This window comes from Mustela erminea, chromosome 6, assembly GCF_009829155.1.
Source record: "Mustela erminea isolate mMusErm1 chromosome 6, mMusErm1.Pri, whole genome shotgun sequence".
Taxonomy (NCBI): Eukaryota; Metazoa; Chordata; class Mammalia; order Carnivora; family Mustelidae; genus Mustela; species Mustela erminea.
In genome coordinates, this window is record NC_045619.1 from 63,743,803 (window position 1) to 63,770,997 (window position 27,195).

At 37.3% G+C, this 27,195-nt stretch overlaps 1 protein-coding gene across 5 annotated transcripts in view; it reads left to right on the plus strand.

The window, feature by feature from the left end:
* The window catches only part of DENND5B (DENN domain containing 5B), a 197,682-nt gene that overhangs the window by 106,820 nt on the left and 63,667 nt on the right, over window positions 1-27,195 (plus strand). For all 5 annotated transcript variants that reach the window (XR_004286873.1, XM_032347512.1, XM_032347514.1 and 2 more), the window contains 3 exons: window positions 16,210-16,397; window positions 22,716-23,252; window positions 25,601-25,832. Coding sequence is in view for 4 of the 5 variants with exons in the window: in XM_032347512.1 (XP_032203403.1) it covers window positions 16,210-16,397; window positions 22,716-23,252; window positions 25,601-25,832 (957 nt within the window). In the remaining variant the exon portion in view is untranslated. The remainder of the gene's footprint in view (window positions 1-16,209; window positions 16,398-22,715; window positions 23,253-25,600; window positions 25,833-27,195) is intronic.

Below are 27,195 nucleotides of genomic sequence, written 5' to 3' on the forward strand. Positions count from 1 at the left end.
TTCCTGACACTAAACAAGAGCTGCTTTCTTTTTTACCACCAGTCAGTTTGACAGCAACTGAGTACGCAACAATTCAGTTCAGTTGTGATACTGATTACCTGGAGTTAACACCAGACTCCACAGGTTTAGGGGTTTGGTCTTCACTTCAGGCACTAGCTACAAATGGGGTGTCCAGGCAACCCTCATTGCTGCCTAGACAACTCCACATTCAGAAGTTTACACAACCCACCACTCAGACTCAGTAACTTGCTTAGAAGAACTCACAGAACTCTGGAAAGCATTTTCTTTACTATCACTGGTTTATTATAAAAACCTAAAACTCAGGAACAGGCAAATGGAAGAGATTTGTAGGAAATGCCCTGGGGGTGGGGGAGGGTGCTACAGAGTTTTCATGCTGCTCTTGGGACACAACACCTCAGTGTATCTCTCCAACCTTGAAGAAGCTCCTCTATCTCTTCTTGGATCAAAATATTTAATTTTTTTTCTTGAATCAATTTTTGTTCATTTATATTTTCTCTAGGAACAAGTTTCTAAAACTTTCAGCCTATTTGCCTTAAACTCTAAACTTATTGCCTAAGGTCTTAATATTTCCTTTTCTTCATAGTCTCTGCTTTATCTGTAGTTTTGTCTCCCTTTTTATTCTGAATGCTGTTTATTTGTGTCCTTTCTCCTTGCTTATTTTTACCTGAAGTGTGTTGATTATGTTACTCTTTTTTTTATTTTTTTAATTATTTATTTATTTATTTATTTGACAGAGAGAGAAATCACAAGTAGGCGGAGAGTCAGGCAGAGAGAGAGAGAGAAGCAGGCTCCCGCTGAGCAAAGAGCCCGATGCGGGGCTCGATCCCAGGACACTGAGATCATGACCTGAGCCGAAGGCAGCGGCTTAATCCACTGAGCCACCCAGGCGCCCCTATTATGTTACTCTTTTTAAAGAACTTTTACCCTTGTTAATATTCATGAAGAATATTTAGATAAAGATTTAATAAATACATCATTTTTTGTTTAGTTTCTAGTTCCATTATTGTTCTTCTCTTTCTGCTGTTTCCTTAGGACTTAATTTTTTCTTTTTTAAGATTTTTTTTTTTTTTTTTTTAATCTGACAGTGATCACAAGTAGGCAGAGACAGGCAGCGGGGTGGAAACAGGCTCCCCGGTGTGCAGAGAGCTTGATGTGGGGCTCCATCCCGGGACCTCAAGATCATGACCTGGGTCAAAGGCAGAGGCTTAACCCACTGAGCTACCCAGGCACCCCCTGGACTTAATTATTTTAAATCTTCCTTTTACCCCTCTCCCTAGATACTAACATTTGAGTCTTTGAGCATTTGGATCTTGTGTTGGCTACATCCCACAAGTCTTAGTCTTAGTGTTTTGATTATTTAATTCTAAGAATTTTTTTTTAATTTTTTATTTTTTATAAACATATGTTTTTATCCCCAGGGGTACAGGTCTGTGAATCACCAGGTTTACACACTTCACAGCACTCACCAAAGCACATACCCTCCCCAGTGTCCATAATCCCACCCCCTTCTCCCAAACCCCCTCCCCCCAGCAACCCTCAGTTTGTTTTGTGAGATTAAGAGTCACTTATGGTTTGTCTCCCTCCCAATCCCATCTTGTTTCATTTATTCTTCTCCTACCCACTTAAGCCCCCATGTTGCATCACCACTTCCTCATATCAGGGAGATCATATGATAGTTGTCTTTCTCTGCTTGACTTATTTCGCTAAGCATGATACACTCTAGTTCCATCCATGTTGTCACAAATGGCAAGATTTCATTTCTTTTGATGGCTGCATAGTATTCCATTGTGTATATATACCACATCTTCTTGATCCATTCATCTGTTGATGGACATCTAGGTTCTTTCCATAGTTTGGCTATTGTGGACATTGCTGCTATAAACATTCGGGTGCACGTGCCCCTTTGGATCACTACGTTTGTATCTTTAGGGTAAATACCCAATAGTGCAATTGCTGGGTCAGGCAAGGGAAGCAAGGGCAAAAATGAACTATTGGGATTTCATCAAGATCAAAAGCTTTTGCACAGCAAAGGAAACAGTTAACAAAATCAAAAGACAACTGACAGAATGGGAGAAGATATTTGCAAACGACATATCAGATAAAGGACTGGTGTCCAGAATCTATAAAGAACTTAGCAAACTCAACACCCAAAGAACAAATAATCCAATCAAGAAATGGGCAGAGGACATGAACAGACATTTCTGCAAAGAAGACATCCAGATGGCCAACAGACACATGAAAAAGTGTTCCATATCACTCGGCATCAGGGAAATACAAATCAAAACCACAATGAGATATCACCTCACACCAGTCAGAATGGCTAAAATCAACAAGTCAGGAAATGACAGATGCTGGCGAGGATGCGGAGAAAGGGGAACTCTCCTACACTGTTGGTGGGAATGCAAGCTGGTGCAGCCACTCTGGAAAACAGCATGGAGGTTCCTCAAAATGTTGAAAATAATTCTAAGAATTTTAAAATATTTTTATTTTGACCATTTGTCTGGCCATTCTTCCTTTTTTGCCTTTTTTTTTTTTGAAATAACTGAAATGGCTTTTTTTCTCATTGCAGTTTTTTTTCTGTGTTATCAGCTCTGTTTTCCTTTCTTAATGGTAAATTTTGGAATTTTAACATAAACAGTCTTATGTCAGTGAGAATCTTTAAAATATTAATACTGTGGGGTGCATGGGTGGCTCAGTCATTAGGCATTGCCCTTCAGCTCAGGTCATGATCCCAGGGCCCTGGGATTGATCCCTGCATCGGGTTCCCTGCTCAGTGGGAAGCCTACTTTTCCCTCTCCCACTTCGCCTGCTTATATTCCCTCTCTTGCTGTGTCTCTCTGTCAAATAAATAAAATCTTTAAAAATACATATTAATATCGTAAAATGCTTTAATAGCAGTCACCCCCCATCACAGCTTATTTGATAGTTATTCGAAATTTTGTTAATCCTTCATATAGGACATTTTTACTTTATACACCTGATTTTGTTTAACTTTACCAACTATTGATAATAAATTATAAAGTAAATTATAAAGATGTAATTGTTTTTATTAATTCATGTGTTGGGCAGTATCCCATCTAGCAAATACAGGAGTGCTCCAAAGGTCTATAGAAAGGGAAAGTCTTTTCTTTTGTTTTGTTTTTTGAAGATTTTATTTATTTATTTAAGAGAGAGAGTGACAGTAGTGAGAGAGAGCACAACTGGGGAGGAGAGGGAGAAGCACTCTTCCTCTGAGAAGGGAACCCGACTTGGGGCTTGATCCCAGAACTCCGGAATCATGACCTGAGCTGAAGTCAAACCCCTAATTCAGTAAGCCACCCAGGTGCCCCTAGAAAGGAAAAGGTTTTTAAATGCAGGACAAGGAAGTCATAAACCGAAGAAAGGATTATTTTGGGTGAGGTCACCTTCCTGTGGGGACAAAGGGTCTTACTAGGAGGATTACCTCTGCAGTGCTGACCAGGAAATTCCAGACTGACCAGTTAAGACTGCTTCTCTGGGGGAGGTTGAAACTGTAATTAGATTAGGTACTAAGTCCTGGGGTTGATAACATAGCCTACTATAAGTAACTCCATTTTAGATCTGTGGTTTTCTTTTTCTTTTCTTTTTTTAAATTTTTTTATTTTTTTAAAGGTTGTATTTATTTATTTTCCCTAGAGAGCGCAAGAGAGCACAAGTAGGGTAGGGGTTGGGAGGTAGGGAAGGGACAGAGGGAGCGAGAGAAGCAAACTCCCCACTGAGCAGGGAGCCCAATGCAGGACTCGATCCTAGGACTTTGGGCAGATGCTTAAGCAACTGAGCCACCAGGTTTCCATGTGGTTTTCTTTTTAATACCACAGTTGCCGTTTCTGGAAAATTCACATTCTATTTTGTATCTTAAATAGTTCTTGGTTCAGTCTTCTTCCTAAAGTACGTCCTTAGACATTCCCCAAATGAGGTGATATTTTCAGTGAGATTTTGTTCATCTGAAACTGTTTTCCCTTTGCCTGTGTTTTTCAATGATTTTATTAAATATTAAATACTAGGTTAAAACTGGTTTTTTATTTTCCTTCTCTTAGCACTTTGAGAGTAAGATGCTACCATCTTCTGGTTTCCAGTGTAGCTGTTGAGAGGTAACTTTTAACAGTCACCCTGATTGTCATTCCATGGCCAGAAATCTGTCTTTTCACTCCGGCTGTATATAAGATTTTCTTTTGGCCTTTGATGACCTGTATTTTGACTGTAATTTATCTAGATGAGCATTTTTTTATTTGTTCTTCTTATGATTCATTGTGAAATCTAAGGTTAATGTATTTCAGTAGTTTTTGGAAAAATTTCAACCGTCTTTCTAAATATTGCTTCCATCTACCTTTTTTCTATTTTTCCTCCTGATACTTTAATTAAACCTGTTAATCTGTTTCACTCAATTTTCCATATCTCTCAACCTCTCTTTTTGTCTTTTTGATGCATTCTGGGTGATTTCTCCATATCTGTTTCCCAGCTTAACTAATTCTCTTTTTACCTGTGTTTAGTCTGCAGTTAATCCTTCCTTTGACATTTTACTTTCAGTGGCCCTGAAACAGTTTTACTCCTTAATTCTTTCTTTAATTTCCATAAACATATTAAATATATGTATTTCATATTATTTATCAGATAAATTCAGTATCTAATGGGTTAAAGATTGAGGGTTTCTTCCTCTAGGAATAATTTATATTTTCTTTCACCAAGCATCTGAGTTCACTGGCAACACAGGTCTACTTTATTAGTATTTTTTTAAGTAGGCTTCACACCCAGCATGGAGCCTAACTTCATTTTAAAAAAATATAAATTTAATTAATTAACATGTAGTGTATTGTCAATTTCAGAGGTAGAATTCAGTGACTCATCAGTCTTATATAATACCCAGTGCTCATTACATCACCCAGTTACCCCATCCCCCGACCCCCGACCCTCCAGCAAAATTCTCACCTTTGTGTTTCTTTGGGCCATACAGATAGCATGAGTTTGGGCCCTAGACTTACCCAAAACGTGGATAGTAGATAGGAATTCTCAAGAGGCTTTCCCCCCGCCCCCTTCCAGAGTTAGGTAGGGGCAGGCCAGACAACTTTCCTGGCAGTGCGTTGTTTCTTTTATTATTCCTGTTTTGTTTTTCTTTTCTTGATCCCTTCTCCTTGAGGTTTCTCCCATGTAGGTCCTAGCTTTATGCAAGAGGATCTACTGTCTGAATCCCAGTCCTTCTTGGACTTTATTCTTTAACATGCATAGAAATAAAACAGAAGGTGTAGGCGTACCTTGGATCAGCACATGCCTCAAAGACCCCTAAATACTTCAGCTTTACCATACTGGACTCTTGTTCCCATTTTTTTTTTCCTGGCCTCTAATGACTTCTTCCCTTACTTTTTGCAAATCCACTCATTCATGAGTTTGGTGTTTTGAAATTATTTTATTTAGCATTTTTTAGTTTAGACTAGGCTCTAGTTTTTAGTTCTAGTCCATCATACTGCCATTAATACTGCATAATAGAAATACTATCACTGAACTAAATACTATCACTGAACTAAATACTAAATACTATCACTGAACTAAAATTAAAATGAACAGATTGTTTGTGTCAACTATTACAGAATGTAACAACTGCTAGGCATAATTTAACTATTAATAATATAAAATGGGAAAATAATCCATGTCTGTTTTCTCTTTTGCCAAGTTACCCATTATATTTAATCTACTTTAAACAATTTAAGTACATAGTTATATACATAGATACTTTGTTTTTTCTCTTAACTTCTGTTGAAATATTAAGAGATACCACTTTAGTAATGGATGTTAGAAAATTATATTCTCATGAATGAATAGAGAGGCATATTTTAGTGTTAAGTAATTTGCTTTAAAAATGCCTGATGTCAGTCCATTCCCAATGATTTTTGGAGGTTCTACAGAGTGTGATGGCTAACTTGTGATTAATGTACTTTTTGCTCTTAAAATTGTGAATTAAATAAGAATTTTTAGGGGCACCTGAGTTGATCAATCTGCCTTCAGCTCAGGTCATGATCTCAGGGTCCTGGGATCAAGCCCCACTTCGGGCTCCCCACTCAGTGGGGAGTTTGCTTGAGATTTTTTCCTTCTCCCTCTGCCCCTCCCCTACCATCCTCCCTCCCTCCCTCTCTCTCCCAAGTAAATAAATAAATAAAATCTTTTTTAAAAAAGAATTTTAATAAAAAGCAGTTCTCAATGAATACTTCGATCATTACCTATTTTTGAGAACCCTATTTGAATTTGAAACACATGTATATTTTTTTAAAGTCATCTAACATCAAATAAAACATCCTTTTTAAGTTAAATTCAAATTATTTATTCTCATAAATTATCCATTTTTTGTGGATTCTTTTGCCCACAAATTATTTTCAGGGTTTTAGGGTTTAACAAGTTGTTAAAGATTTATGTATTTATTTGAGAGAGAAAGGGAAAGTGGAGTGGGAGGGAGGGGCAGAGTTAGAGAGAGACTCTCAAGCCACCTCCGCACTGAGCATGGAGCCCCACACGGGACTTAATCACAGGACCCTGTGATCATGACCTAAGCCAAAATCAAGAGTCAGGATGCTTAACTGACTGAATCACCGAGGGGCTGACCCCTAGTTAAGAAAGTTTTTTAAAAATTATGTTTAAAGAAGTGCATACCAGGGTACCTGGGTGGCTTAGTTGGTTGAGCATCTGACTTTTAATTTCAGCTCATGTTGTGATCTCAAGGTAATGAGATAGAGCCCCAAGTTGGACTCTGTGCCCAGCGGGGAGTCTGTTTGAGATTTTCTCTCTCCCTTTCCCTCTGCCCAACCCCCAATGCACGCTCACTGGCTCTCTCTAAAATAAATAAATAAATCTTTTAAAAAAGAAATACATACCATTCACCGTCTTAATTACTCCTTAGTGAACAGTTCAGTAGGATTAAGTATATTCACATTGTTATGCAGTCAGTCTCTAGAATTTTTCATCTTGTAACACTGGAAGTCTGTACCTGTTGGACACTACCCCAGATCCCCCTCCTTCCAGGCCCCTAGCAACTACCATTCTACTCTATTTCTATGATTGACTGCTTTAGATACCTCATATAAGTAGATCACACAAGATTTGTCTTTTTGTGACTGGCTTATCATTTCACACAACGTAGGTGAACCTCAGTGAACCAACATGGTTCATCCATGTTGTACCATGTGTCAGAATTTCCTTCCTTTTTAGGGTTAATATTCCAGTGTGTATATACGCATTATGTTTATCCATTCACCCATTGATGGACACTTGAGTTGCTTTAACCTCTTAGCTACTGTGAGTAACGCTACTAAAAATGTGGATATGCAAATATCTTTTCAAATCTCTTCTTTCAGTTCTTTTGGGCATATACCCAGAAATGGAATTTTAGCAAATTCTTAATACCTAATTGCTGCCAAAGACAGTCGGTTTTCTCTGTTAATAATATAGATGTGCTTTTAATCACTCCAGTATATCCCATTATATAACCAGCCATAACTGTAGTAATCAGATTCCTCTTATTAGGTGTTTGGGATATTACAAACAGTTTACTGTTATAAATGACACTTTGTACGTAACATATCATGTACTTACGTTTTTGTATACTTAGATGATGAATTCTTAAAATTGTAATTGCTGGGTCAAAAATTCTGTATATTTGTAAGTTTTTGATAGATACTGCCAAATAGAAACCTCTAGCAACTTATGAAAACACTTTTTTCTCCACACCTTTGCTGTGATTTTCTTTTTAAATCTTTGTGAACCTGATAAGCAAAATGTGGCTCATTATGCTTGGGATTTTTGAGGTTGAATTTTTTTTATGTTGATTTGGATTTGTATTCTGTCTTTTGTGATGTCTTTGTGAGCTTTATGTAATTTTTATTGCTGTTACAATAGTTTATTAAGAAAACAGGTCAGTGTGGGGACGAGAGGACAAACAAGTACATTTAGGTTGGCTCAAGTGAAGTGTACTACAGCTTCTTCACATCATTGCCATACTTGCTGAGATCAGAGGTCAAGTTCTCTGCCATTAGAAAACTGGTTTAAAAAGAAAGAAAGAAAACTAGTAATCCTAGCTCTTGCTTTGGGAGCTTCCACAGGCTGTGCCCTTCATTTTGAAATGCTATAGGACGTTGTTGGCAATATCTGAGATGAATTTCCGGAGCCAGAGAGATGAACCGAATGATGCATGCACTGAAGGATTCAAAGCCAGCATCAGGGGGTGACCGGTCACAGTACCCAGGATTGTAGGTGTGTAATCTAGCCATATCATGATGTTCATCAGAGGTATGCTGGCCACCACCAGCTTCACACCTCCATCTGCAGCACCTTGCAGTATGCAAATCCCATTCGACATGGCCTCCTCCTCCTTGGAAACTAAGCTGCTGGCCAGCACTGGAGCTGCCTTATGCCACTGCTGGTCCTGTGCCCCTTACCTCAGGTGTAGCTGCGGGGCCATCAGCTGTCCTGGTGGGGCTGACCTTGTTCTCCACAATGATGCTGGTGAGACAAGACCTGGGATGGTGGAGTCAGGGCCCTCCCAGGGTCTGCATACAAGCCATTGCTAGGCAAATTTTTGACAGTATATTCTATATAATGTGGTAAAGCATAATTTTTTTAATGTCTAAATAGTTTTATTTTAATGCCTTAGATATTAACATAGTAATTTCTTTTTTTTTTTAAAGATTTTGTTTATTTCTTTGAGAGACAGAGATTACATGTAGGCAGAGAGGCAGGCAGAGAGAGAGGAGGAAGCAGGCTCCCTACTGAGCAGAGAGCCTGATGCAGGGCTCGATCCCAGGACCCTGAGATCATGACCTGAGCCGAAGGCAGAGGCTTAACCCACTGAGCCACCCAGGCGCCCCTTAACGTAGTAATTTCTTAACACACACTTAGTGACCACTTACTATGTATAAGCTGATATTTTAAATACTTAAAAATAGTTATTATATTTATTAATAATAGTATTGTGATATTATAATATTAATAATATAGTAATGTTGATATTATTATTGAAAAGATATTAAGATATAAAATATTTAAAATATTAAGTATTTTAAATATATTATATATTATATAGATCTATTTGTATATATTAGATATTAAATATTTATATTAAATAAAATATTAACTATTTTAAATTTTTAAGATATAAAAATATAAAATATTAATATTATTAATATTAAAAATACAGTCATTGCTCTCTGGCAGATGATGGTACAGTAAGGAAAAAGTGGAACTCAGCCAAGCCCTGAAAGGGGAAGTATGTCTTTGTATATACTAGACAGAGAAAAAGTATATACAAAGGCATAGAAACCTGTGAAAACATGTTAGGTTCAGTGAATTAATTACAGGCAAATGATTTGACTGTGTATAGGGTGGTGGTAAGAAATGAGGCAGGAAAGGACCAAGCCAGGAAGAGCCTCATATGCCATGCTGAGGCATGTCTTAAATATGAAAATAATGTCTTTCACACATTCTTCACTTTGCATATGAAACAAAAATAATTTTCCTTAAATTTTCCAAAACATACTTAAAGAAGAAAGCTCTTTTATTTCTTGATTCAGTTAAAAAGAATTATCTTGTTTCTGCTAAAAAATTGCATTATAAAAAAGGATGTGGCATTTCAACGAGTCTTGAAGAGAACACAGAACTGGCAAGAGTAGACGTAGAATACCCAAGCAAGTGCCTGGTCCAGAGCTGATCCTTAGTCGCTGGGCAAGGGGAAACAAACCTTTGAGGTACAACTGAGCTGTGGCTGGTTAGTGGGCACACAGGATCTGTCAGAACACCACTGTCAGTGTGAGATCTGAGTATACAATATCCATGTTGGGGGGGCCATGAGACGGTGACCACTGGCCCAGTCACTGAGGCTGCTCCCACTGGGCATATGGCTGAGGAAGTGTACCTACCAGATGTCTTCATACAACTACACCACTGATCAACCATGCAACAGGAGTATGAACAAACAAAACACTGCCGTTGTGCACTGGAACTGAGAAGAGAAACTCCTTCTTCCCAAAATTTCTCTGCATTGCCTTCTCCTGGCAGAGCTTAGCATTGTGCTCACTGTAAAAAGAAAATGCTTAGTTTAGTCCATTATCATAGACCAGTGCTGAGGGGTGATAAATATGTAAATGGTACAGGACCAGACTGCTTATAGTCTTGAGCCTTTTACCTCTGTCTGACTTACAATTGAGAAAGAAATATTAAAGTAGCCCCTGATAGCCAGGAACTGATCTAGTTCTCAAGCTAGGGCTCACTGTTACCGCATACTGATCTGATGCTCACAACTGAGCCATGTTGTTCTATAGAATTTAAATAGTCCAACAGGAACATCCAGTTCAAGCAACATCACTGTGCATCTCACAGAATATCAGACATCTTCTTTCACTGAATACAAACTGCTGCTTCACTTCCTTACCAAATACAGTTCTAAACCCGTATTAATCTGCCTTCCTTGTAGATCAGATTTATTGAGATACCCTGTCATAGAATTGCCTTGATTTGTGACAGTATCTAATGCAAAGCAAGTCTCTACTTCCTTATACCCTCCCTAAAATTACCCAAACCCAGCCCAGATGCTGTAATAGGTTATCTCTAAACCCTCTTATGAAGACACTCCACAGATCCCCAAGGTGTGTGTGCTCCCTGTCCATAAGGAGTAGTAAACCCACCTTGTTCAAACACAGGTGTGTTCCTGGGGCTTTTGACTGAAGAGCATTGTTAGAATAAATGATTACTATTTCTTAACCAGATGGATCTTCTCATTCCTCCTTTTCCTTAAAAACATTATTTTTTTTTTAAATGTGTTTATTTTTAGGGAGAGAGAGTATGTGTGCTTGTACATACAAGGGTTTGGGACTGGCGGGCAAAGGGAGAAAATCTTTCAAGTGGACTCCCTGCGGAGCAATGAGTCCATGACCCATGAGATCACCAAGAATCGGACCTTAACCAATGGAGCCACCCAGGCACCCGTTAAAAACATTATTCTTGGGGCACCTGAGTGGCTTGCAGTCAGTTAAACATCTGCCTTCAGCTCAGGTCATGATCTGTGTCCTGGGATTAAATCCCACATGGGTCTTCCTACTCTGCTAAGCGAGGAGTCAAGCTTCTCTGCCCCTGATCCATTCTCTCTCACTCAAATAAATAAATATATATATTTTTAAATTATTCCAGGGGCATCTGCGTGGCTCAGTGGATTAAAGCCTCTGCTTTCAGCTTAGGTCATGATCTCAGGGTCCTGGTATGGAGCCCCGCATCAGGCTCTCTGCTCCGTGGGGAGCCTGCTTCCCTCTCTGCCTACTTGTGATCTCTGTCTGTCAAATAAATGAATAAAATCTTCTTAAAAAAAATTATTCCGTTGGTTAAGCTGCTGCCATTGGCTCAGGTCATGATCTCACCCCCCCTCAGGCTCCCTGCTCAGTGGGGAGCCTGCTTCTCCCTCTCACCACTCTACCACCCCCTTGTGTGTTCGAGGTGCACTCTCTCTCAAATAAATAGGTAAAAATCTTCAAACAAAGAAACAAACATTATTCTTAAGTAAGTTATTCGTAAGCTAGAAATGTGTAAGGGATTGGAGGAAGAATATCCTTCAACATTAAATTACTTAAAAGACATTTAAGCAGTTTTTTTCCCATTTAATGTTATGTAAAAACTGTAGTTCTTTTTTAAAACTTTGATTTTAGTGTTACACTTTTTTTTCCCCTAAAGAAACTAGTTAAATTAGAAACATTGACTTTTTGAAGGAAGTGATTGTCTTAGAAAACTGATCTTTAACAATACCAAAAAAAACCCTGATAATAGTTTATTTTTATAACCTTTTACAACAGTAAAACTCTGTAGAACCCACAATGAAACTAAAGCAACTTTTATTTATTTTTTTTTAATTACATAATCTCTATACCCAATGTGAGTCTCAAACTCACCATCCCAAGATGAAGATTTGTTATACCCTTCTGACTAAGCCAGACAAGCACCCTAATAACAGTTTTTAAAAGTTAGCAAATAAATACCGGAACAATCAAGTTATTTTTCTATTAGCCCATCTACATAGTACATACTGTACATTTTGAATATAGTCAAATTGTAAAATATGTAAATGAGGTGACGGAAGTTAATTTTTTCTTACCCTTAATTTTTCTTTTCCTTCTTCCTTTTTTCCCCCCTTTCTCTTAATTTTTCAATGAGCTCTGGTTTCCTCAGACTTCAGGAGTGACATTGGGAATACATCTTCTGGTAGAGCAACAATGTGCTTTTTTTTTTTTTTTTAAGATTTTATTTATTTATTTGACAGAGATTACAAGTAGGCAGAGAGGCAGGCAGAGAGAGAAGAGGAAGCAGGCTCCCCACCGAGCAGAGAGCCCAACGTGGAGCTCGATCCCAGCACACTGGGATCATGACCTGAGCTAAAGACAGAGGCGTCAACCCACTGAGCCACTCAGGTGCCCCAACAATGTGCTTTAATTCTCTGGCCACTTCCAAAAGGCTGTGGAGGTTTCCTGAGAGTCCTTTTTTCTACTCTGAACAGACTTGGGAAACCCACATTATGTTTCACTATTAAAATCTTCACATTTTTAATATAAAGGAGAAAGAAATGTTTAAATCTGATAATTTTTTCTAGGAATCAGTAGTTCTGATCCCTACATGGTCTACTTAAACATAGTTAGAATGAGTCACTTGGTAAAAATTCTATGTGTAATGAACAGTATCCATGGCTTAGTAAATGGATATTTGAAATTATTTTTTTTTTAGATTTTATTTATTTATTTGACAGACAGAGATCACAAATAGGCAGAGAGGCAGGCAGAGAGAGAGGGGAGGAAGCAGGCTCCCTGCTGAGCATAGAGCCTGATGTGGGGCTCGATCCCAGGACCCTGAGATCATGACCTGAGCCGACAACAGAGGATTTAACCCACTGAGCCAGCCAGATGCCCCTTGAATTTTCTTTATAAGTGGGCATGCAGATAATTAACTGAATTATATGAACATCCAAGAAATACCATTTTTGAGTACACAGTTTCTTGTCTGAGTAATTACCATTTTCTCCTACTGAAAAATTAGTTCTTTAGTCTCTTGTGGGTAACATCTAATCTATTGTCTATTTGAGTTATGGCTATCCAGCAAAATTATGTAGTCTGATCCCACTAATTCATTTATTTGTTTAAAAAGTATTTTTACAGGGTCGCCTAAGTGGCTCGTTTGGTTAAGTGTCTACCTTCAGCTCAGGTCATGATCTCAGGGTCATGGGATCCAGCCCCATGTCGGGCTCCAGCTCTGCACTCAGCAAGGAGCCTGCTTCCCCTCTCCCTTTGACCCTTCCCCCTGTAGGCCCCCCCAAATAAATAAAATCTTTAAAAAATAGATTTTTTGAACATATGTTATATGTCGGATACTGGGATAAGGTGCCAAAGTTACAAAAATAAAAAAAACTCCAGTCCTTGGTTGAAATGGGTGACCAACAAAAGAGAATCTTAAAGACGGTTCCGTGAATTTGGCCTTTTCATAGTTTATTTGCATACCTTCTTACCCCTTATTTTTTTGTGTTTTGTTAGGACTTTTACAAGAAGAGGAGAAAATTATAACATTTGATAGCACATTAAATTTGGGCAGTAGGTGCTCTTGGCTGGCTCAGTCGGTTAAGCATCCAATTCTTGATTTCAGTTTAGGTCATGATCTCAGGGTTGTGAGATCGAGCCCCCCACATCAGGCTGCATGCTCAGTGTGGAGTCTGCTTGAGATTCTCTGTCTCCCTCTGCCCCTTCCCCTGTGCATGTGCTTGTGCACTCACACTTGCTCTAAAAAAAGAAATTTGGGGTCAGGGGGATGGTCAGTAAGTTTTGATCAGCTGATCAGCACTGCAATAAACTGGGCCCTGTGCTTTATGGGCAGAACAGGATAAAATGGGTACCATTCTGTCCTTACTTAGCCCACAGTGGAGAAAAAAGCCCACAGGGCAAGTGCCATTATAGAGTCCTGTCCTAGTTCAGAGCTACAGTTAGTAGGGACATTCAACAGATTCAGGGGTTTCAGGTCAGCTGTGCACCCATACCCGTGTGATGAAGACCCCCATCTCCTATGGCTCAGACATCTGCCTGTTGACTAGCAAAGTGTTAGGTAGCTGATTATCTGATCTTCTTTGACTACCCCATCTCCACTGAGTACTAGCAGTCTCAGCCCAGCTTCTCTGGACCTCAACTGGGGTGGGTGGGTGTGGGTGTGTTCATAGGAGTCCTTTGGGGTGTGTGTGTGTGTGTGTGTGCATGTGCACTCGTGTGTGAATCCATGTCCCCTCCCCACCTGAGGTAATTTGGTCAGCTCTTCATGTTCCTATGTCAGGTCACCTGGTATTTGTGTTTTGAAAGTATTCCTATAAACAGGTTTCACTTATAAGAATTTTTTAAGTAATCTCTACACCCAACATGGGACTCAAATCTAGAACTCCAGGATCAAGAGTCACATGCTCTACCCGCTGAGCCAGCCAGGTACCCCATAAAATTTAAGTCTTAATAGTGAATCACATAAAGAGACTTCTAAAGTTGGTATGGATAGCTGATGATTCATTACCAAAATCCTACTTTAGACTACTAAAGGTATTTGTCTGCAAAGTATAAAACAACATGAGAAAGTTTTTTAAGCAGAAAACATCCTGTTTATGTTTGGTCAGGTGTTCTTTGGGTTGATACGAACCAAATAGCATCTGATCATTTTTTTTAAACCTTTTTTAAAAGACTTCCCCAAAATCTTACTGCCCCATATTTTACTGTTTTTGTGCATAGTGAATTCTGTGAGAGCAAAATTACACGTCCATAATATCCTTTCTCTTCAATTTTTAAATCCAAAAAATTGCAGAAAACCAAAGATTCTTTTCGTAACTCATTTATTGAAAAAGCAGACCTGAACCAGAGTGACCCTATTTAAATTTTTTATCTGTCCTATTGGGACACTCAAAGTTTGCTGCAGAAATATTAATGTGTTTTATTACAGCGTGCTAACCTAGATATTTCATGTATATGGTATATGCCTAGTATTACCTTTTTTTTTTTTTTTAAGATCTTATTTATTTGTTTATTTATTTGAGGGAGAGAGTGAGAAAAAGAGCACGAGCGGGGGAAGGAGCAGGAGAGGGAGAAGCAGACTGTCTGTGAGGAGGGAGCCCTACTCGAGGCTCAGGGCTTGATCCTGTAACTTCAGGATCGTGACCTGAGTTGAAGCAGATGCATGCTTAACTGAGAGAGTCACCAGGCACCCCACAATACTACCTTTATAAAAAAAATAAATAAATAATAATGAATTCTAAACACATCTGTCTTTAAAGGCTTAAATAAGGATTATAGTCAATGGACGTATAAAGCACCCCCATGGCAGAGTAGTTTAAGAGGGTCACCTCTTGTTTGTAACTGTGTGAGGTAATGGATGTTAACCAAACTTACTGTGGTAATCATTTCACAGTTTATACATATATCATTGTGTCATACACCTAAAACTAATACAGTGTTATATGTCAATTATATCTCAATAAAATTGGGAGGGCACTTTAATATTATAAGCAGTTTGTAGTTTTGATTGATTCATGTGAAGAAAACACAAGCAAAAATCAACCTCTAATTTTCAGGTAACTTTCACTTTGTTTCTAGATTTTATAGTTATGTAGTTGGGGTTAAATACAGGTAGGATGATTATGAATGTATGTATCTTTGATTTCTTATACCTACAAAATGAAGGCTAAGATAAATACAATCAGGATAACCACAGGCCATAACCTTGATCATATATACAAGAAAAAAAGAGCCTCTGAATTGGGAATTATATTGATATGCATGTATACAAAAAGTGATCAATAGCAGTATCCTGGTACATCTTCAGTGGGAGACATACCAAAAGCAATTTTATTAGTTCTTCTTTTCCTCCACATTTTAAGGGAATGTAAACTTACATACCGGTGATTACAGAAGCAAGAATAAGATAATGTTTCCCACCTACTCAAACCCCCTTAGTACCATTCAAGTGAAACCAGTGAACTCTTTAATTGTGCTGGGAAAGAATTGACCTATTTTCTGCATGATCACAAAGAAATATTTTATTTATTATAATAAGATTTTTTTTCTGAAAATTAGTATTTTCAAGCTTAATGCTGTGATTATGTTTTTATTTGCAATCTTCCCCTCCTTTTTTCCTTGTTCTGTACAGATTATCAACGCTTGATGACTGTGGCGGAAGGCATCACCACACTTTTGTTCCCATTTCAGTGGCAGCATGTTTATGTGCCCATCCTCCCTGCTTCTCTGCTACATTTTCTTGATGCTCCTGTCCCTTATCTGATGGGCCTTCAGTCAAAAGAAGGAACTGACCGTTCTAAACTAGAACTTCCTCAAGAGGTAAAACTTACAATGAGTGATAAAGCATTTGCTATTTGTTGATTCAGGTCAAGGCCACTTTATTGTTAGACAGCATTGTCTTTGTCAAAACTGTGTCTCTGACCATCCTGAATCTTGAAAGTAGAGCCTGAGCCATAGAGCACAAATCCTGACTTCTGAGGGTTACCATGACTAGTTATTAATTCAGCATGGTTCAAACAGGATAGTAGCAAATGTTCATAGCTATAAATTTGTGAAGATGGAACAAAAGTAGCATGATCTAGTTGCTTCATTATTCTAATAACATTTAATTTCTTTTCCCCATTCATGTTATAAATTCTTCTTTTAAACAATATAGCCCAGGTTTTCATATGATTAAAATCTTTAAAGTCATTGTAATAATTGAGATGAATTTGATTCTTGACTTCCATCAAAGGAAAGTAACATCTCTCAGCAAGCTGTGGATAATGAAGATATCAAATACTTCTGCATTCTTTGTTTTCAGAGCTAAAGCTAGTTACCAACTTTTTCTAAATGTCAGTTTGACTAGGTGATTGAGATAAAAATTTTAACCTCTAGCTTTAAGACCTCCTTAAGGTTACCATGCTTTCTGTGGGTTGTATTTTCAGATGTTGTTTAAGAAGAATATAGGAATTCTTGGAAGCATTTTGAATCTTGTTTTTGGCTGTCCTTAAGGTACTCAGAATTGGAATGTAAAACCTTTGAAATGAAGTATTGGGGCGTCTGGGTGGCTTAGTCAGTTAAGCATCTGCCTTCCACTCAGGTCATAATCCCAGGTTCTGGGATCAAGCCACGTGTCAGTCTCCTTGCTCAGCGGGGCGCCTGCTTCTCTCTCTTCCTCTCCCTGCTACTCTCCCTGTTTGTGCTCTCTGTCAAATAAATAAATAAAATTTTTTAAAAAATAATAAATACTGATGAGAGTGGCATGGCCTATTACAAAACATTAAGTAGTTAACTACTTTATATTATTAGCTCTTTAATTAGCACCTTTCTTAATAAAATCTTTCATGCTGTGCTTTGCTTTTATTTGTTCTTATTTCCCATAGAGGTTTTCATTTTAATAAGTGAATTTAAAATAACACACTAAGCCACAGCCATTATACCCGACAATGATTCCTATAATCATTCATTGCTTATTTTATTCCAGTGAATGTTTCCCTCCCAAAATTAACATTTTTGTTCAGGGGAAAATAGCTTGATTCAGATAATATAAAATACATATGTAGTCTGTCTTGTTCTTTTTGAACTTATGCATGTTCTCTGCTTTTGCCTCCCCATTATATCTCTTTTCTCTGTTACCTGAACTCTCTTGCTTTCTCTTTAATCTAAGTATCTTGTTGGTTCAAAGAAGTAATCCTTTAAATTTTCAAGGAAAAAGAAATAAAATAGCTATATCTATCTTTTATTTATTATTTTTTTAGCTGTATATATTTTAAATGCAATTTAAGTTTAAGGACTTAAATAGTGAGGTGTTTTAGATTCCTGTTGAGTATCTGGTCTATTTATGTATCAACCAAATGATATTTTTATAAGATAATATGTTTAGGTACAAATATTCTTTCCATTTTTATATGAGTTTGTTGAGAGTTGAGAGTTTTTAAATGCCCGCTTGATATTTTTGTAATTGGGAAATCTTTTTCTCTCCATATCTGCATGTATTCTCTGACTCTAAAGATAAACTTAAAAATTCTGAATGCTCTTATAGCAATGTCTGATTTTCTAATTTTTTACTCATTAAATCACACTCTTTAATAAATGTACATGCCCATCTATTTGGAGAGTAGAATAACAGGAAATAAACTGGGTCAGCTGTGAAAAAGCATTGCTTCTGTATATATGTTAGTACATCATTATTTTAGAAGGAAATGCTAACAGTTGACTCTCTGAATAGATGAGCATGTACATTTATTGAAGTGTTGGTTTAATGAGTAAAAAATTAGAAAATCGCAGACATTGTTGCAAGAGCACTTAGAATTTTTAAGTTTATCTTTAGAATGCACACATACCACTTTGTGCTTGTAACATTTTACAATGAGATGAAGTAATCTACTTCACGTAATTTTGGAGAATAAGTAAGTATAAAAATAGCCATTTAAAAAAGTGATTTAATTATACTCACTCATAATATTCACCTCCTCTCTCCTTTCCCTGAAAACTGTAAAATAAAATAATAAGTAAAAATAGTGACAGGCAAAAAAAGAAAAATAGTGACAGGGTTTCTTAGAATAGTTATGAAAATGATAAGTTTACAAAATGATTATTTTAAGAAGGCATGATTTTAGTTGCTAGATAACTAAGTACATAGACTTATAATTAACCACCCACTTACTTTCCCCATAGTTCTAAAATGATAGGCACAGGTAGCCATTTTCTTATATTGTTTTTTGGGGGACTGGGGTGGGGAAAGTGATGGTAAAAGATATAGTACTGTGGATGAATTGAGGAGAACTGTACCTCACTTTCTCCCGTTCTTATCTTTATAGTATATCATGGGCAAAAAATAAAAAAACTAGGGGCGCCTGAGTGGCTCAGTGGGTTAAAGCCTCTGCCATCAGCTCAGGTCATGATCCCAGGGTCCTGGGGTCAAGCCCTGCATCAGGTTGTCCGCTTAGCAGGGAGTCTGCTTCCTCCTTTCTCTCTCTCTCTCTGCCTGCCTCTCTGCTTACTTGTGATCTGTGTCTGTCAAATAAATAAATAAAACCTTTAAAAAAAATCAAAAAACTAAATTAGAATGCTTTTCCACTTTTCTTTTTGTTGTATCTTACCCTGAGATTCTAGAGGACTATTTTATTTTATTTTATTTTATTTTATTTTATTTTATTTTATTTTATTTTATTTTATTGGAGAAGCATTCTTTATTTTTTAAATTATTTTTTATTAACATATAATGTATTGCCCCAGGGATACAGGTCTGTGAGTCATCAGGTTTACATATTTCACATCATTCACTCTATCACATACCCTCCCCAATGTCCATAACCCAACCACCCTGGCCCTACCATCCCAACCCCCCAACAACCCTCAGTCGGTTTTGTGAGAATAAGAGTATTTTATGTCTGTGGGAATATTTTACATATTCTCTTCCACCTTACCCTTTGCCAGTTTAACTTCAGCCTTTGAAAAACTATATCCCTTACTAAGCATGGAAAGAGCTGCCCTGGCCTCACATGCCTGGATACCTCCTCCTCCTGTGTACATTTTTGGGGTACCACAAAATGACCATCTCCTTAAACCTTACTTACTCATTCACCATACAGTTGTCTCATATACTACCAGTGTAGGAGACATTAAATAAGATAAAATTTCTGCTTTCCAAAAAAGAGAAAATAAGAGGAATAAGTGAACTAAATATATATGCAGAGAAAATCAGAATGCCTTTAGGGTAGGGACATAGGAAAGCTTCATGGCAGAAGAAATGATTGAACTTCAAGTCTTTGTTGCCTTTCCATTAAGGGAATGTTTTTCTTTTCTTTTTTTCTTTTCTTTTTTTTTTAAGACTTTTTTTTTTTTTTTTAATTTATTTGACAGAGGGAGAGCACAAATGGGGGGAACAGAGGCAGAGGGAGAAGCAGGCTTCCCCACTGAGCAAGAAGCCTGATGTGGTGTTCGATCTTAGGACCCTGAGCCAAAGGCAGCCACTTAACCATCTGAGCCACCCATGAGCCCATGTTTTCCATTTTTAACTAGAAGTGATAACTTACCATGAATGTGTGAGCAGCATCGATCAGTTAAGATACAGAAATAGTCCTAAAACAATGTAAAAATTAGAGACAAGTTTTTTTTTATTGTGTATATAAAATTTCTTGAGCTCTTCTGATTATTTTTTAGTTTAATGGTATTAAAATTTAAAAAGTGACGTATCCAAATGCCCGATTGTATGGACTTCTTTGTTTTAGGAAAAAAGGCTTTTTGGGTTTTCTTCATTAAGTCTTCATAACACAAGTTAACCCTGTTTTCATTTTGTGATAATAAAGGCCCCAACGGGCCCATCTACGCAGTCACGGGGAGGTATCAGAGACTCATGGGAACATTGAAGCCAGGTCAGTAGTGTGGTGCTGGAACATCCACCTTGCTCTACCCTTTCAGCTCAGCAGTAATTGTATGAGCATAACACGCTTTAAAATTTCCCAGATGTAGTGTTTTTTCATAGAAGAAGGATAGAAAAGGATAGCAGGAAGGCATTAATGAAGGAGACAGTACAAAATGTAAGTGGTGGGAGGTTGGTTGGCTAACATTTAGATTAGCAAGTTGGTTAATTTTTTTCTTCCATTTTTAAAGATACTGAATCATCCATTTGAATTGTAGTGACCTACTTTCTCCCCTAAGCCTTTCAACACATCCTGCTTTCTAGAGACTAGAGATACATATATAAAGATACGGATTTAAAGAAGGCTGTAGGCATGGGGCGCCTGGGTGGCTCAGTGGGTTAAGCCGCTGCCTTCGGCTCAGGTCATGATCTCAGAGTCCTGGGATCGAGTCCCACATCGGGCTCTCTGCTCAGCAGAGAGCCTGCTTCCCTCTCTCTTTCTCTCTGGCTGCCTCTCCGTCTACTTGTGATTTCTCTCTGTCAAATTAATAAATAAAAAAATCTTTAAAAAAAAAAAAAAAGAAGGCTGTAGGCAGCAGTACTGTCTTCAGAAAGATTTGACTTCATCTCTTATTTTATTTAGAGGAAACTGCTGATCTTAGAGATGAAGAAAATAGGAGAAAAAAATCTTTTAAGCCACCAGGCTGTTTGAGGGTGCTTACCTGGAACAGGTGTTAGGAAATCACCTAACTTCTTGGGCCTCAGTTTCTGCATCTGCAGAATTAAAGAGTTGAATTCAGAAATCACTTCAGGCTTGAGAAGAAGCATTGTTGATTCTCTGTTTTTAGATGGGGGGGAAATACGGAGTTTTGATTGAGCTAAATACAGAAATTTGTGCTTTCTGTGCATTAGCATCTGATATAAAAAGCAAGGATCAAAAGAGAAAAATAAAAACCCAACAGTTTGCTCTCCTCTTTTCACCTTATGTTGCCACACAGGATCAAAGGGCAGTGTGAATTGTCTCCTGGCTGACCTGGGTGACAGGGTTGTGGGAGAGAAGGGGAAACTCGAAGTGAAACTTCATATTCTATTGGTTAACTTTTACCCTTTGCCCTGTGTCCAGCCACTAATGTAGTCAGGATCAACTTTATGTGATGGGCTATACCTTTGGCTTCCCATCCTCCCACAGTCCATGAGCACAGTCTTCCTTTACACTGACAGCCTTTTTCTGGTTAAGAGAGTATGAACAGGAAAAGTACAGTGTTATTTTGGAGTCTACTATAATCACACACCTGAGGGATAATGAGAATTTCATACATGTACTTGGCTCCTTGAATTGTTCATTAACTACTTAGAAAATATTTAAAAGTCCTTTTATTCTATATAAATTCACAATCTATAGTGTAAGCAAGCTCAAAAAATTTTTCCTCTGATTTCTATTTTGTCTTTTTTTCAACTCAAAAATATCTCCAGAATCAACTCTTAATTATTCAAGGAGTAATCATTTGTAATTGTCTAAGCACTTATCTCTATCATTCTCTGCCTCCTGCTGTTTGTCTAATAACTTCTGAAATGGTTTTGCTAAGAGGTTGAAGCTAATTTTAGATAGGGTGGAAATTTGTGGATATTCTGTGAATTGGATTGTTCTTTGCCAGTTTCATCCCATTTGAGGGGACTACAACTGCTAAAATTTAGCAATTATTGTTAATTCTAAATTACAAATGTTGTCAGAGCAGTGGAATGGCATAGAAAGTTCTGACTGGATTCAGCCAGTGATCATTTTACCTAGTGCCTTCTGTTTCTAAGTTATTACAACTCTGTGCGCCTTTACTCATTTAGGAATGCCAGAGAGATGTCATATATTACAGAATCATATCCAGATGATAACACATTGCTAAGACCCAGAGAAAATTACCCATTTTTATTAATTATGGTATGGAATAATTACTCACATAGGGAAAAAATGGTGGAAAAAGAAATTTATTTTTAAAGAATAAAAATTCTTAGCCTTCAGAAAGCTAACATAAAAGGCATTGTAAGGTCTTAAAAGTTTTTGTCGTAAAAAAATAATTGTAATGATGTGTGGTGGTGGATGTTAACTAGACTTACTGTGGTGATCATTTCATAATATATATTGAATCACATACCTGAAGCAAAATGTTATATATCAGTTATATCTCCATTTAAAAAAAGGGAACATGTAATCTATGATTTTGTTTCTAATAGTTAGCAAGAATATTTTAGGATATAAAAATGTAATTTAAAAACCTTTGTATTACTTTTTCTTTCAGGCTAATTTGTGTTTTGTGGATATTGACAACCATTTTATTGAACTGCCTGAAGAATTTCCACAGTTCCCCAATAAGATGGATTTTATCCAGGAACTCTCTGAAGTGCTTCTTCAATTTGGGATCCCTCCTGAGGGTAGCCTCCATTGCAGTGAGAGTGCCACAAAACTGAAGAATCTGGTTCTGAAGGACTTGGTTAATGACAAGAAGAATGGTAATGTCTCCACTAACAACATCAGCATGTATGAGTTACTGAAAGGCAATGAAACCATAGCCCGCCTCCAAGCTCTGGCCAAGCGGACCGGTGTGACTGTGGAAAAAATGGACCTCTCTGGCACACTGAGTGAAAAAGAAAAGGATTTAAAACTGCAGTGTGAAGAGGCAGAACTAAGGGACTACCAGCTCAACGTGCAGCTCCGTGAGGTCTTTGCTAACCGCTTTACACAGATGTTTGCAGATTATGAAGCGTTTGTGATTCAGACTGCCCAGGACATGGAATCCTGGCTGACCAACCGAGAACAAATGCAGAACTTTGACAAAGTAAAAAAAAAAACCACTTCCTTTCCCTTTTTATGGCTCTTAGTGGGCTGTCTTACTGGTTTTGTTAATTTTTTTAACCACATATTTTTTCCTCTCTCCCTTCCCATTAAAAACTTATTCTTATATTTTGTCTTCATCCTATGATGACATCTCAACTTGTCCATGTAAAGATAACAGTTTAGTTTCAGAAGACAGTTTTACCTCATCTTAGGATCAAAAGAGAGAAAAAGTGAATGAATTAGGTTTTATGACTTTAAGATTCTGTTCCAAAGTTTGTGGGAAAGGGAGACAGAAAATGACACTGGCTTCCCATTGTCCTGCTGAAGTTGAAGCTTCTTTCTAAGGTTTACTATAGAGTCTTCTGGCAGATTCTCTGATCATATCCACCAGTTTTTTGGCTTGTTTTTGTTTTTGTTTTCCAGACAAAAGACTTAGAGGAGTGCATTAACTCTTCAGGTCAGGGTGTATTGCAGTCCTTTCCTGTGAGTGACAGGGCATCATCATATTGCTATTAAAATGCCTTACGGGTTTTTGCTGGATGGTAGCTTTGTGTCATGAAAGACCTCAGAGGGGCTAATGTATTCTAAGAGGCTGATCTACAATTATGGAGTCTCTGACAAGTAAATATTCATAAACTTTTTTTGTAAAGGTGGGTAGTATCAAAGATTATTTTCTGATTGCATCAGACATTTTTTGAGTTGAAGTTTCTATATTCAGAGGAAGTTCTGATGCATTTTATATTTGAGAAAACTTCTTTAATTAAGAAGCCTTCACTTCTCCAAATGTATTCCTGCTTCTAGGTTTTCCTTTCTTATTAAGCTTAACCATTTTTTCCTACCTTACTCAAAACTAATCTGTGTATACTCATGATTTATCCTTGGGGCAATTCAAATTCTTATCTAAATTGAGCGCTGGTACTCTCTTCCTTCTTAATCTTTATGTAGCTTCAGACTATAAATGGAATTCTTTTTATATAACCACTAGAGAAATGAAAATTTCATGTGGATTCCAGAAGGCTTGTAATCATTTCATTTTTCACTAGGAAAATGTACAGGACTATCACATACTAGTCCTCCAAGCCAAGTCTTTGCTGACTGAAGTGTTGTAGTCCATGAGGGTCTGAATATCAAAAGTCAGATATTTGGCCCATTTAAGGGGAGGGTGGAAGGTGTTTGCTCTAGAAAAAGTAAAATTGATATTTATCTATAAAATACCTTTTGAAGAGGCGAATTGATTTTTAGAGACTACTGTGAACCTTTAGCTGGCTATTTGGATTTATGTAAATACATCTGAATTGTGGAGACACTTAGATTAAATAAGTGGGTTTCTATAAGGAACTTTTTTAAAGGCTTCCTATGTTTTAGAATGAAAAATACATATGCTAGCCCAATGAGTATTAAGGAGACTAATCTTGTGTCAGAACTTACCCTTACGTCTTTCGCCTTCTAGTTTCTGCCACACTGCACCTACTCAAAAGAGTGAAGAGCAGAATCAACCCACCAGCTAAAATAGTAATTTACTTCCAAATTTCAGCTAATATCAGACTGTGACTAGAATTCCTATAACGTGTGGACCTGAAGAACCACAGAAAAACAAACACTTTGAATTAGGAACTGATCACTATTTACTGAACCATTCCATGCACCTGACAGCTGGTAACAGGAACATGCAGCTGGTTGTACATGTTTTCCAAAGGCTCAGCTTGCTTTGGTTGGTTTTTCAGGCAATACCTTTTTTTTTAGTTGTTAAGGCCCAGACTCTTTAATCAGCACAGGTCTGGCAGGAGTTTGATCTTGAATTAGCACTTATCCATCAGTCTCAAACTGTGTTGGGGACCTAGAAAAACATCTAATTGACAAAGATTTCACTCATAAGCATAAATTCCATGGTTTTTGTAAGGTTATTACTTATTTAGCTCAGTTGTAAACATTGATCCATCAGTGCCTTATGACTCAAAGGTATATTGCATAGGCTAGGAATAGTGAGCAGAAAAAAAATCACAGCTCACTGGGAAAGGGGTCAAAAATTCCTGGTAAGTGAAGAGGATGATTGACGATATTGCAGTAACTGATCCACCATCTTTCATTAATGATACCCTCTTTTCTACCTAATGATCACGAATACCAGAATGTAAATCAATTTTGAAAGGATCAAGCTAAAGGCCTAAGCAACCTAAATTCCATGAATTTAGAAGAAGGGATTTTTTTTTGAGATTTTTAAATATCTAGCATCAGTTTTGCATGTTACATAATTTTTTTAAAAACGACATCACCAGCAAATTTTCAGATTTATCACAAAGTACTAAGATAGTCACTTTGCACTAATAATTTCTAATTATCTCATTACAGGCTTCCTTTCTCTCTGACCAGCCTGAGCCTTACCTGCCATTTCTTTCACGCTTCATTGAAACACAGATGTTTGCCACCTTTATTGATAATAAAATTATGTCTCAGTGGGAAGAGAAGGATTCTTTGCTTCGGGTCTTTGACTCTCGGATTGAGAAGATGAGACTGTATAATGTAAGGGCGCCCACCTTGAGGACATCTATTTATCAGAAATGCAGCACTTTAAAAGAAGCAGGTACATTTGTCATGCCTTTTAAAATTAAAATCCATGATTGTTTCTTTTTACACATTATTAGCCTTATAAACCAAAAGTTAATTTTCAGTTTTATACTTCATGGCTAATCCTTTATACTGTATCAGGTGCTTTCTGTAGTTTTGTTTCCATGAGTTAATATCCATTCCATTCTTATGTGACATTCCTCTGATCTTAGAAAAAACAGGGGTACCTAGATGGCTTAGATAGGCATCCAACTCTTGATTTCAGCTAGGTCATGATCTTAGGTTCTTGAGATTGAGCCTTGTGTCTGGCTCCATGCTGGGCATGGAGATTGTTTCTCTCAAGATTCTTTCTCTCTCCCTCTGCTCTTTACACTCCAAAAAAGAAAAAAGAAGGAAAGAAGGGGGGAGAAGCAGTAACAAATTGAATGGAATATAATCATAAGGTTGCTGTGAATTTTGTCTTATTCTCTTTTATTGCCTTAATTGAAAAAATAAAAATTTTTCTTGCTGCTTATGTTGCCTTTTTACTTCTCACTTATTTTCTCTTCATTAAAGGAAAGATAAGTATTAATTTAAAGTAATAAATCTGAGACGTTGCCTAATTTACTTGACAGTATATTTGCTTTTTAGTGGTGCCATTAATTTTTAATAGTTTCACTTACTGAAATTAAATCTCTAGATTCCTGTACTCAAATTAGAGTTTTTCCAACTCTGACATAGTTTTTCCCTTAGAGGATCATGAGTCTTGACCAGTCTTGTCGGGCAGTAATATATATAGTTCATTAAATAAATAATCATATTAATAGCCAGTATTTACCAAGTACTTACTATGTGCCAAACATCATATCACATGTTTTACATGCATTTTGCATTTTATCTTAACAATGGGGGAGAATAGGCACATTTACTTCCTGTCTTATTTGTGTCCTCATTTTAAAGTTGAGAAAGCTGAGAGGTTAGGTAACATGCTATGATTGCACAGCTAGTGATTGATGGAGCATGATTTGAACTTAGATTTGACCAATTGTAGCACCTAGAGCCTTAATACCACATTAAACATTAAATTAAATGTATTTAGTAAAGAAACATTTGAAGTAGGATGCCTGGGTGACTCAGTCGGTTAAGTGTCTGCCTTCAGCTCAGATCATAATGCCAGGGTCCTGGAATCGAGGCCCACATTGGGCTCCTTGCTCAGCAGGGAGCCTGCTTCTCCCTCTGCCTGCCGCTCTCCCTGCTTGTGCTCTAACAAGTAATTTAATAAATAAGATCTTTTTAAAAAAATGTGAAGTGTACCAATCCACCCAATTTTATATGTTTATACCTTGTTACTAACACTTTCTTTGCCAGAAAAACGGATACCCATCACCTGAGTGCCACCC